Here is a 13,399-nt window from a genome sequence, read left to right on the forward strand (position 1 = left end):
GGCTTATTGTGTACTATCACTTTATTCAACAAATATTTAAGTACCAACTATCCTACTACCCCAGGCCTCATTAATGGTGAGCAAAACTGGACATGTCCTGGCATTTGAGGAAATGAAAACAGACTGGGGTGCAGACAACTGGGGGAGTGTTGTGGGAGGTTAAGCTGGAGGTAAAAATGGCCAGACTACAGAACTTGTCCATACCTGTTGAAGGATTTTGAGCTTTATCCCAAAGGGGATAAAACATCTAAAGGTTTTAAGGTATTTGTTTACATACATGATCTCACTTAATCCCTACAACAACCCTGTGAGGTGGGTGGTATTAGTATCCCATTAACACATGAGGAAACTGGGGTTCAGAGAAATTAACTGACCTAAGAGCTACAAGGAGCAGAAAATGATGGGAGGGATAGAAGGCAGAAGGGCAAGGCTTCTTAGGGGAAAGACATTCATACTTTTTGAAGGCCTACCTTCTGCCAGAAAAAAAAAAAAAAAATTGTTACACAGTATCTTTGCAAGGAAGGTTTAGTTACCTTTTCTTTTTTTTTTTTTTTGGACAGAGAAACACAGGTTGCACGTAGAAAAGAGGAGGAACCAGGATCCAGACTCCCTATGAAAGGCTGCCTCCCCCTACCTTTATTCAGTGAGTTCAGAGTACAAATGAGAATCAGGCCTGGGCGACTGATGAATCACGGACCCGTACCCCTGACGCAAATAATACATTATATGTTCATTTAAAAAATAAAAATCTTTTTTTTAAAAAAGAAGAAGGCTGGTGGACGTGCAAAGGATAGGTGGAAGAAGGGGAATGGAACCGGCCAGGCCTAAGGAGCTCTGGTGCTGTCGGTGGAGTAAAGACCCGGGCGGTGATTTAAAAGGAGTCTTAATTAGAAAAGGAGGCGAAACGGGCTTTGAAGGCGAGCCGAAGGAGCCTGGGCTTCTGCTGGTCAGCGGACACAAAGCCATGCATTATGCCATAGATACTAAAGAACAGCAACGCCTCCTGCGGTATTTACAGCCCACGTGTGGACCGTCCCGCCTGTCTTGCCCCAGTTTCGGTCCAGCCCGAGGCGGCGGCCTAGAGGCTCCATGGGCAAGGTCTGCGGGATCCTTCGTGGTCTTCCCGCTCCCTGTTCGCCGCCGATCCTAGGTCCCAGAAGGCAACGGAGGTCGGACTCAGCCAGCACCCTAGGTGGGGGTGCTGCGTGTGCTGTCGCTGCGCGGGGCACACCTGGAGCGGCGGCGGCTGGGGGAGTTTGGGCGGGGAGGGGGCCGGGCCTCGGGGAGGAAGTGCGCCGCGCGGTTTGACCCCGGCGGCGTTCCGTACCGTCGCGGATTCGGCGGCAGGAACATGGCGGCCGCGGTCTGGCCGGTAACGGAGAAAGTTTCCAACGAGACGGGCCTGTGTTAGTGCGTGTGGCCTCGGGCCCTCGACCCCCCACCCTCACCCCGGCGTGCCACCTCCCAGCTCCGAGTTGCAGGCTCAGCCCCAAGGGCCCTCCCTTTACCGTGTTGGCCCCAGAGCCGACTCCGGGGGTTGAGAGAGCGTTGGAGGCGGCGGCCGAGTCAGGTAGGGGGGTCGGGGTGAACAGCGGGGTGGCAAGACCAGAGCACAGACACCGCCCAGGGTTCTGCGTAGTTCGAGCCCCTAGTTCCGCACAGCCGGTCTCCCGGGGCCGAGATTGCGATACCTGCCCTGAGAGTAGTTGACGGTGGGGGTTGAAGGATGGAAGGTGGGGTGCTCCGTATACCCCGCGGTTCCCCAGACAGTTGGGCCCCGAGTTGTGGTTGCCTTCTCCAAAGTAGAGGGGTGGTAGAGAACTGGCAGACTCTTTCTGGAAGAATTGCTCTTGGTGCCCCAGTACTAAGAGATTGAATATTTAAGTTGCCTTTTTACTTGTATGTAATGGGCCAAAGAGTTAACATGAATTCATAGAACCAAAGCACGGGAATTCCCCGACCTTGGGTGCTCAGATTGGTTCTTTCAGCTTTTGACGCTTCTCCTAGATGGGACGGAAATAGTTTCTGAGTCCAAAGCTGATGCAAGTGATACGGTGTGTGTATGTAGTGGCTCTAGTGAGCCATTAATGCCCTAGAAGTAGGACACCGAAGAGAACCAACTGGTTTGGAGGAATTTGGATGAATTAAGTGAAGGCTGAAGTAAGGCCAAAAGAGAAACATTCATGGACTCTCCCTTAGTTCTACTACTTATGAGCTGTAGGATATTATACAATTTTATTCTCTTCATGTATTAATAAGTGTCAAATAACTGGCATTATTATTAAATATAATTATTTCTGTAGTAGTCTCTATTTCTTTCACAGGTATTTGTTGAATACCTGCTTGGTGCCAATTTTTTTTCCAAGACATGGGTACACAGTATTAAAGACAAACTTTCAGAGACCTTGTGATCGATCCAGTAGGGAATGCAGAGCTTAAAGAAATGACAACATTTTGCTATTACAGAAGAAGTGCAGGGATCACATAAATGAGTCAGGGTAATCTCACTAAGAAAATGATTTATGTGAGACCTGAAGAGTAGGAGTGAGCCAGGTGTGAGGACTGGGATAGGTCTAGGAGGAGGGAAGAAGTGTACCTGGAGAGGGAATAGCAGTGATGCACTTCAGAATTGAAAGGTCAGTATGGAATACAAAGTTCAAGAGGAAAAGAGATGCGGCAGGAAAGTTATTCACATCCAATATGGAGAACCTTATAAGGCGTGTTAAGGAATTTAGACTTTTTTGCTTAAAATGATGGGAAGCCATTGTAGGGTTTTTACATAACAGAGTGAACTAACAAATTTATTTTAAAAGAGACACTTCTTGGAGAGAGCACAGGTACATATAGGGAGACATTCAAGCATGAGATGATAGTGGCAAAAATTGGGATTTTTGATTTGGGGATGGAAAATAGAAATATTTGAGATGTGTGTAGGAAGAAAAGTGGATAGAACTTGGTGAGGACTAAATATAGGTGGTGAAGGAGAGGGTTAGAGTAGTATGTGGGGTTTTATAAAACAGACTCTTCTGTGCTGCATTTTTATCTGTTTCACAAGTAATTTCTCATTCAATCAAAAATGGCAGACCAGTTGAAAAGATGTGATGCTTTGTTTTACTCTCTGATTCAGCCATTTGTCCTTTGAAGAAGTTCAGAATGTGGAAAGACTTGTAAATTAGCCATTTAAAAATATTCTGCACGTTGATTTTGACAGTGTGGTTGCATATATTCTGTGATAAGGATGTTATGGGTATAATTTACATGTTTACCTTTTTTCCTTTTAAAAAAAAAATTATTGGCGAGCAAGCACAGTGGGAGTAGAGGGAGAGGGAGAAGCAGGCTCCCTGCTGATCAAGGAGCCAGATGTGGGGCTCGATCCCAGGACCCCAGGATCATGACCTGAGCTGAAGCAGCCACTTAACCAACTGAACCACCCAGGCACCCTTGTTTACCTTTTTTCTAGGGTTTTACCTCTAAGAGAGCTGGTGCTTTTACTTCTATCAGGTAGATTAATATATGTATCTAGTTGGGGAGAGAGAATAATTGAAGACATGGAAATAGATGAGATTGCTTATAGAAAGTGTACAGTGAGAGAAAAGCCTGGACCTGGGATTGAACATCTGAAGGATGGACTGAGAATCAAGAGTCTTCAACAAGACCAAGAAGGAGAAGTCAGTGAGTTAGGAAGAAAATCTGGAGGTTGGTCTTTGAAAGCTAAAGGAAGGGCAGGTTTCAGAAACTGAGAGAAGTCAACAATGTCAAAGGTTGTTTGAAGAAAGTGCAGGATAATAAGTGAAAAGTTCCCATTGGTTTTAGGAGCTTATAGATCATTTTAGAATTTGGCAGAGCAGTTTGTTGTATGGCAGAGCACTCAACACCATTGTTGAGTGGTGTGAGAAGTGGAGCAATCAAATAATAGCTATCAAAAGAGGACAGAAGATTGAACTTAGGCAAGAAGATGGGGATGTGTGAAAATTGTTTTTGTTTCTGGGTTTTTTTGGTATTTTTAAAAAGAACTTTGCAAATGTTTAAGTGCTAATGGATGAGAGAAGAGTGGGAGTTTGAAGAGCAAGGAGATTGTGAACTTCTGGAAGAGGTAGAGGGGAAGAGATATCCAGTATGGCTGAAAGATTTAGCCTTAGATAGGGAAGGGACACCCTTCTTTCCCTGTATCAGATGTCGGTAGAGGTGGGTTTGTGGTGTTGGAAACTCAAGTAAGCTCTCTTCTGACAACTCTTTTGGAGGCAGTCATCTAGTGAGAGTGCAGTGAGTGGGAAGTGGGTGTCAGAGATTTGAGGATGAGAGGTTGGATAGTCACAAAGAATGGGAGAGTGTTGACCAAAGAAACAGAAGGATGTCTCATGAATTGGGTGGCAACCATTGCGCCTAGTGTGTGTTTTTTCCTCCATCAGCGTTCAGTTGTCTAAGCCCAGACTGTACCATCAACCGTTTGAGGATCTATATTCCAACGTATTTGTTGAACGATTATATTACAGGAGTGATTTTTTTTTAAGAAATGCAAAGCACTCTAGATTTTTATCAATGTCTTACATAGGAGCAGAAAAGGTAAAACCAAAATATACCAAAGGAAGACATTTTCTTTAGCAGTGTATGGTATCTTAAGAAATGACTGGATGAAGATGTAATTGAGGAAAATCAGAATACTGAAATAGGTTTATCTATAAAAAATATACATGTTGAAGTAGAATTAGTAAGAAGTAGATTTAGTAACAGTACTTAAACGTCCCAGAGACTGTAAGATTCTCACTCAGTAAAATTCTCCTCCAGCCAGGCGGGTAATTTAGGGTTAATTCCAGGTTATCATGTTTTTGTTAGGTCTTTCTTTTACTGTCCGTTTTTTTTTTTTTTAAGATTTAATTTGTCGGAGAGAGCACACGTGCACAAGCAGGGGGAGCAGGAGGCAGCGGGAGAAGCAGGCTCCCCGCTAAGCAAGGAGCCCAGTGCAGGTCTTGATAACCAGGACCCTGGGATCATGACCTGAGCTGAAGGCAGATGCTTAACCGACTGAGCCATCCAGGCGCCCCTCATGTGTCCTACCATTAAGAAAGTATCAATAAGCTGATCACAAACGAGTCATTTTTTGAATTTTTGTCTGGTTGAGTTCTCCATGGGTATTTAATGTGACCATGAGCTGTTGAATGGATCAGTTCTGAAACAGTATACCAGAAACTTTGATTATCTCGTAGATAGTTAACATATTTTTTGACCACTGTCACATTTTAGGTGCAATTTTTGGAGGCACTCAAAGACTAAAATAATTATCTGGGTTCTTTAATGAATAATTGTTAACATTTTAAAACTAAAAGTTTAATGTACGGTAAATATTGGTTAGCATTCTAACTTTACAAGTTTAACTAGAAAGTTCAGGAATTGGCTTACTATAGAGATAGTATTTAGGTCTAGAAAGGAGGTTTGATAATGCAAGTAATTAGTAGAGATAAAAGTACAGAGAAAATTATGGGTTAACTTTAGGGACTAACTTTAATATAGTTAAACTTTACTTCTGGTAAGTTTATTAGTTAAACAATGTAAAGACTAAGATTTTATAGCCTGTCAGAGCTGCCTTGTAAAAAGATGGAGAGGATTTTAGGCAGGTAGGAACGGTCGCTATTAGTGGATACTAGTGCTTTTCACATTAGATGTAATGATGAAGTCCATCATTCGGTTTAGCTGCTGAGTAATTTTTGATTGTGCCAAATCCATCTTCTACAATCTAAGCTAGGTTGAATATCGCACATTTGTGCATTGTAGCTGAAAAACCAACCATTGAAGTAAGAATGGCTTAGTCTTTGGAAAAACAGTTTCACTGATGGTGATTTAGTCATACTTCTTAGCATATGTTAAGTAGAAAGTGCTGTCATTTTTATTGGGATAAACTGAGTTTTTTAAACCAGAAACGGTTACCATTACGATATATGCAAGTTAAATTTAAACTTGAGTTTCAGAAGAAACTTAATTCTCACTTATTTATTATTTTGTACAAAGAAGAGAGATACAAAAGATAAATTATATAAAATTAACCCTGACATATTTTTTCTCCTTTTTAGATCACTATAAACAAAAAGTCCACCAGAGGAAATGCTGAAGTAGGAGTTACGGATACGTTGGATTTGCTGGATGAAAAACAAGCAGTTAATTTTTGTACCACGGGGAGAAAGCCCAGATTGCCAGATTACATGTGTAAATCACTGCGTTACTGCTTTAGTCATTGTCTGTATTTAGCAATGACGAGACTGGAAGAAGTCAACAGAGAAGTGAATATGCATTCTTCAGTGCGTTATCTTGGCTATTTAGCCAGAATCAATTTACTGGTTGCTATATGCTTAGGTCTTTATGTAAGATGGGAAAAAACAGCAAATTCCTTAATTTTGGTAATTTTTATTCTTGGTCTTTTCGTTCTTGGAATTGCCAGCATACTCTATTATTATTTTTCGATGGAAGCAGCAAGTTTAAGTCTCTCCAATCTTTGGTTTGGATTCTTGCTTGGCCTCCTGTGTTTTCTTGACAATTCATCCTTTAAAAATGATGTGAAAGAAGAATCAACCAAATATTTGCTTCTAACTTCCATAGTATTAAGGATATTATGTGCTTTGGTGGAGAGAATTTCTGGGTATGTCCGTCATCGACCCACTTTACTAACCACAGTTGAATTTCTGGAACTTGTTGGATTTGCTATTGCCAGCACAACTATGTTGGTGGAGAAGTCTCTGAGTGTCATTTTACTTGTTGTAGCTTTGGCCATGCTGATTATTGACCTGAGAATGAAGTCGTTCTTAGCTATTCCAAACTTAGTTATTTTTGCAGTCTTGCTGTTTTTCTCCTCATTGGAAACTCCCAAAAATCCAGTTGCTTTTGCATGTTTTTTTATCTGCCTCATAACTGACCCTTTCCTTGACATTTATTTTAGTGGACTTTCAGTGACTGAAAGGTGGAAACCCTTTTTGTACCGTGGAAGAATATGCAGAAGACTTTCAGTCGTTTTCACAGGAATGATTGAGCTTACCTTTTTTATTCTTTCAGCATTTAAACTTAGAGACACTCACCTCTGGTATTTTGTGATACCAGGCTTTTCCATTTTCGGAATTTTCTGGATGATTTGCCATATTATTTTTCTCTTAACTCTTTGGGGATTCCATACCAAATTAAATGACTGCCATAAAGTATATTTCACCCACAGGGTAGATAACAATAGCCTTGATAGAATCATGGCATCCAAAGGGATGCGTCACTTTTGCTTAATTTCAGAGCAGTTAGTTTTTTTTAGTCTTCTTGCAACAGCGATTTTAGGAGCAGTTTCCTGGCAGGTAAGCGTATAGTTTGTTTATTATGTCAATGCCTGTGATGTGTGATTTAATGCTTGCTTCAAGAGTTAAATTACTAGAATCAAAAAGTCACATTCCTGATTTCAAAAGGAGATTGTTTTTTGGTGCTTATTTTTGTTCATGGAAGTATTGAATGAATATTGACAGTATAATTTACTTTGATCTCTAGCAAAGAGGTACCAAAATGTTAGGAATACTCAGCAAGTTACAGGCCTCCTGCCTTCTAATTGTTCATTAAACACTTAGAGATTAAAGATCCTTAAATATTAACATTTGATGGGTGCTTAGAGATTGCACATTAGTCCTTTCATTTCACACAGGAGGAAACTGAATGCCTGAGAAGACGCATTCAGGGTCTCTGGTACTGGCCCTAAGCGGGTTACCTAGCTTCTATCTAGTCCACTGGTCTTTTCACTACAACACTTTTCTTTTATATAGACACTTCCCATTTATGTAAAGGGTGAGTAGATATATAACATATCAGGTTCTCAACTGTAGATCAGTGGCTCTCCTAAGAAAGAAAAATTGGGTTTTACATTTGTTGCCCATGTATGTTTAAAAAATTTAAAAGTTCTTTTGTAGACAAAGATACTTAAATTGCATGGTTGGAGTTTATATTTATAGTATTAACATTCTTTGAACATTTATTGACTGCAGGATGTATCAGATATTGTACTGGCTGCTGGAGGTTGCAAGATGAAAAAGAAATGTCTGTCTTAAGTCACAATCTCTAATGGGCTAGGGAAGAGGCAGGCATGTAAACAATTATTACAGTGTGAGAAATGTTGTAAATTGAGTACATCAGATTAAGATGTAGGGCAAAAGGGAAGGTCACCTGTGCTTGGTGCAGTTGTCTGCTTTGGTCCAGTTACTTGCTATGGAGTGATTTCTAGATGTGAGTGTTTGAAGGGAGATGTAGAGACTTGCCTGGGCATGGTGCCTTTTTGTCAGCGTGGGCTAGGGCAGGGAGCCTGTGTGGGAGTCAACTAAATGATAAAAACATTGTGGGTGTTGCCTGAGGCTATCTTCCTCACTTTACTTGCTAGTGCTGGGAACTACCAGAATCATGATGATGGTGAAAGTTGATGTCAGAAACTGTTAAAAGAGTTCTGCTTCTTTCCCTCACCTTTTTCCTGCTAGCTCCTTTTCTGGCCCTAACTACTCCTCCCCTCCCCCCCGCCCCAGTCAGCCTCATTCATGCTTGAACACCTTTTCAGATCATCAAATCCTATTAACCAGTTATTGTCTAAGCCACCATATCTGTCTTGTTTTCGTATACCAGTGGTCTTCAAATATGGTATGTGCACCATTGGAGGTACACAAAAGCTTTCCAAAGAATAGGTCAGCAAGAATAATTTTAAGAGAATCAATTTCCAGATTCTGTCCTTCCATTCTACTCTTTTTTTAAAGTTGATCTACCTCAGAATGCCTCTCAGTTTAGGTGTGGAGTGCTATCTCGTTGTGGTTTTAATTTGTATGCCTCCAATGACTACTGATGTTGAGCATCATTTAATGTGTGTATTAGTCATTCACTTATCTTTGTTTTTAAAATATTCAAATCTTTTGCCCGTTGTTAAATAGAGTTACTTCTCTTTTTATGATTGAATTTTAAGTGTTCTTTTTATATTGTGGATACAAGCCCTTTATCAGATGATTTGGAAATGTTTTCTCCCAGTCTGTGAATTATCTTTTTTTCTTATAAAACACATTTTGAAGAGTACAGGTTTTTAATTTCGTGAAGACTGATTTATCAACTTATTCTTTATGTACTGTGTTTTTAGTTTCATATCGAAGAAGACTTTGTTTAACCCTAGGTCACAAAGATTTTCTTCTATAGTTTTCTTCTAGTCGTTTTATTGTTTCAACTTTTACATTTAGGTGTATGATCTATTTTGAAAAAAATTTTGTCTATGGTATGATGTAAGGATCTAATATTTTTAAAATATGGCTTTCTAACTGTTCCAGGAAAAGACTATCCTTTCCCCTGTTGAATTGCTTCATAACTTTTGTCCAAAGTCAATGAAATATAAATATAAGGCTTTATTTCTGAGCTCTCTTTTTTGTTCCATTGATCTATATGTCTGACCTTATACTAGTACTGTGCTGTCTCACAAGATACTTTCTAATTACCTTTGAAATTTCTTCTTTGACCTTTGGGTTATTTAAAAATTGGTTGTCTGATAATGTGATATTTGAGGGATTTCCCACATTTCTTGTTACTGATTTCTAATTTAATTACATGTGATTGGAGAACATAGTTTGATTTTAGTCTTTTTTTAAGACACGTTTTGTGGCCTGGCATGTGTTTTATTCTGGAGAGTATACCATGTTCACTTGAAAAAAATGAGCATTCTGCTGTTATTGGGTAGAGTGTTCTACAAATACCAGCTAAGTCAAGCTGGTGGGTTTTCTTCCTAGATCTATATGCTTGCTAATTTTCTGTCTATTTCCATTAGGACTGAGAGAGGGATATTAAAAATCTTCATTATAAATTGCTAAATTGTGGGTTTGTCCTTCAAGTTCTGTTATTTTCTTGTTTCAGGTAGTTTTGGGTTCTGTTCCAAGTACATACATACATCTTTAATTACTACACCTTCTTAATAGAGACCTTTTTATCGTTATAATAAACGGCCTAGTTGAGTAGCTACGACAGAGACCTCATGGCTCACAAAACCTAAAATATTAACTCTCTGGCTCTTTACAGAAAGTTTGCCAACTCCTGTTGTAGGCCAGTGCTTCTCAACCTTTAACATGCATTGAAATCATGTGGGGATGTTGTTAAATTTCTGAAGATTGAAATTGATTTTGGGAGACAGCTTGAACAGTTAAAGGTGATGCAGAAACTCCTGGTCAAAAGTATACCCATTGAGTAACAAGGTATTAATTTAGCTATTTAAACACTAACTTGCATCTACCTGAGTTGTGTCTGCATTCCCCAGTTTAGTTGCTATTTGGTAACTGCTGCCTATGGTGTGGGCATTGTGTCTTTGATGCAGTTAAATTTTTTCAACTTAATTCTGATTTAATCTTCTGTTTAAAGATTTCTCAAACTGTGCTCTGCCCTGTGTTGGGTGAGATGTTAATGAGTATACTCAGAAAAAGTGTCAAAGAAAGGGAAACATTTACAAACTTACCATGAAATCCTTGCCTATACTCCTCATTAACCACCTCCTCCCACCACACCTATTAACCTGTGAAACATAATTTAGGAAACACTCCACTGGATTTATATAAAGTTCCAATCCTTTTGGCTGATGAAAGCATCAGAAAATTATGTAGTGAAAGGCAAAAAATTAAAGAGTTTTGTAAGGCCAGGAGTATATTTGGCATAACATTACTGTTAATACAAGTAAATTCTAAGCCCTGTCTCACATTCTTTAAATTAGATTTTGTTTTTTTGAAATTGAACAATGTTTATTATTCCTAAATGATACAGATACTGATTAGCTTTTTAATAATATATTCTAAACCTATTTCTTCACATTTCTGTGAGTGTAATATTCAAGTGCAAACTGTTATTTTCCGTTGTCTCATTAAAATCTCCTTTAATGGATTTCCACTGGAAAAATAGTTCCACTGGTTGGGTGGGGACAGACTCAATGTGGCAGGAAAAAAAAAAAAAAAGAACTAAACCTTTTGAGCAGATCAGTCAGCCAAAGATAGATCAGTGAAAGTAGAGACAGCCTGAAATCAAGTGTAGCTAGGGGCAAAGCTAAGGACCTGGACTAAGGTGATAGTCTTAGCCTTAGCACGCAATTTTTCTCTAAGATCTTGTTGAGAAGTATAATATAAAGAGAACTTGAAATAAGCTGATGAAAGAGTTGAACAGTGTTCTGACGTGGTGGATAGTCTAAAATGTAAAAAAAAAAAAAATGTTGAAAGAATAAAGAGCAGTTGGGAATGTAGGATGATGGATTTCATCGAGTTAATGACCTAGCAGGCATTTGGAATGAACAAAACATTTTATAGTAGGTTTATTTTTTAAAGTATATTTTTAAGAAGTCCAATGTACTGTTATTTTTACTACAAGAGGAGTAAGACCAAACAAAGCAGGAGATTAATCTGTTGCATGGAGCACAATTGTAGCTTGGACCTTAATTTCCAAAAATGGGCTCAGTCACTTTTTCTTATTTTAAGCTTATTTGCATGTTAGTTTTGGGTTTTGTTAGTTTTACTTAGCTTAATAATATGTAAATTTTTTATTAAGGAAAAATTTGCCTATAGTAATATTCACCCTTTTTTGTGTATAATTTTGCAGTTTTGACAAATACATATAGTTGTGTGACTACCACTACTACAGTCAAAATATAGAGCAGTTCCATTATCCCCCGAGTTCCCTCCTGCTCCTTTGTAGTCAACCCCCAGTAGTTGACAACATCTGTTGTTTTCTGTCCCTAGACACTTTTCTTTTGCAGAATGTCATACACATGAAATCGTACATTATATAGCTGTTGGAATCTGGCTTCTTTCACTTAGCATAATTGATATAGATTCATCTGTATTGTGTATATGTTTATTCCTTTGTATTGCAGAGCAGTATTCCATTATATGGGTATCTCACAGTTTATTCATTCCTCAATTGAGGGGTGTTGAAATTAGTTTTGGTAATTATAAAAGTAGCTAGAAACATTCATAGACAGGGTTTAAGGTAAATTTTTATTTTACTTGGTGTGGAATTGCTGGGTCATGTGATAAACATGAATCATTTTTAACTTTTAAGAAACTACCAGACTGTTTTCAAAGTGATTGTACCATTTTGCATTCCGACCAGCAGTGTATAGGAGTTCCATCTGCTCCACATAATAACCAGTGCTTGGTATTGTCTATTTGTTTTTGTTTTTTAACTATTCCAATAGGTGTCTGGTGGGAATTCGTTGTAGTTTTATTTTCTATTACCCCAGGAACTACTGATGATAAGTATCTTTTCCTGTGCTTACTTGCTACAGTTAGTCTTCTCTGGTGAAGTACCTGTTCAGATCTCTTGGCAATTTTTAAAAATGTGGATTGTGTGTTTTCTTTATAGTCAGTTCTGAGAATTCTTTATATATTCTAGGTATAAATCCTTTATCAGATATAGGACTTGGAAACATTTTCTCCCAGTGTGTGGCTTATCTTCTCTCTTACCATGTTTTCTGAAGAGCAGAAGTTCTAAATTTTGCCACATCCACTTTATCAATTTTTTTTCTTTCATGAATCTTTTGATGTCCTATCTAAGAAATCTTTGATTCAATTTGAATAGAATCTTGGCTAATCCCACACGGATAGTTTTGGTCTTCACTTTTCCTTAGTTTTATTGAGTTTATTAACATTCTCAGAATGAGTCAGTAGTATCATTCTAAGTCATTTACATTAAAAATCTGGAATTTACCATTAACTTCTGTTGTGTTCTATTCATAATCTCATTCTAACTTTAAAATGGAACATTACAGCTGTTGTTCCCTGCAATTTGTATTGTGTTTATTGAATGTACTATTTGCTTTCCTCTTTTATCCTTGTTTTTTTTTAAAAAATAAGTCAATTAGACTTAGTAACACAGCATTTGGTACTAGTATTATTGCTCAGCTATAGGCTATTCAGAAATTGTAATAATCGATAATTCATATAAGGATAAAAGGGGAGGAAAGCATCCAGATACCCAAGGAAGTATACCCCATGGCTCACTCTTAGGTTTAGAGATTCTCTGATATCATTCACACGAGATTTTATATGCCTTTCCTTGCCAGCCATTGTCATTTGCAGATTCCGTGGGAGTATGATGTAACTTTCTGTAGAAGCCTTTTGACCCAAACCAGAAAAACCATAATCACAGTTGATTTCTCTATAGGGAAAGCAATGGCAATCACTGGGTTTGACAGATGGAACAAGATCAGCCTCACATCCAATGAAGGGACGAAATCCACAGATGCAGCAGTTTCATTTCTAGCAAGATGGCAGGATCAGCCATATTACTTCACTTGGCATGGGGAGCAGGGAGTTTTCAAATCTGCTGCCAAAACTGAAAGTGCACGCGTTTCATAATTTTTTGTTTTGTTTCATTTCTATTTCTAAAGTTTTGAGCT

General features: G+C 38.7%; 1 protein-coding gene across 3 annotated transcripts in view; it reads left to right on the forward strand.

The window, feature by feature from the left end:
* The first annotated feature begins 1,038 nt into the window (after positions 1-1,038).
* TMEM168 (transmembrane protein 168) overlaps positions 1,039-13,399 on the forward strand; it is a 29,385-nt gene continuing 17,024 nt past the window's right edge. The window contains exons 1-2 of one of the 3 annotated variants that reach the window (XM_087860889.1): positions 1,039-1,192; positions 6,066-7,322. In XM_087860889.1, the coding sequence (XP_087717015.1) occupies positions 6,195-7,322 (1,128 nt within the window). In that variant the 5' untranslated portion in view covers positions 1,039-1,192; positions 6,066-6,194. Of the gene's footprint in view, positions 1,193-1,316; positions 1,571-2,273; positions 2,637-6,065; positions 7,323-13,399 lie in introns of those variants that run through there. The other 2 variants (XM_045792814.2, XM_087860891.1) reach the window with 2 other exon arrangements.

The sequence above is a fragment of the Ursus americanus genome, chromosome 3 (assembly GCF_024610735.1).
Source record: "Ursus americanus isolate L20-20 chromosome 3, mUrsAme1.1.p, whole genome shotgun sequence".
NCBI lineage: Eukaryota > Metazoa > Chordata > Mammalia > Carnivora > Ursidae > Ursus > Ursus americanus.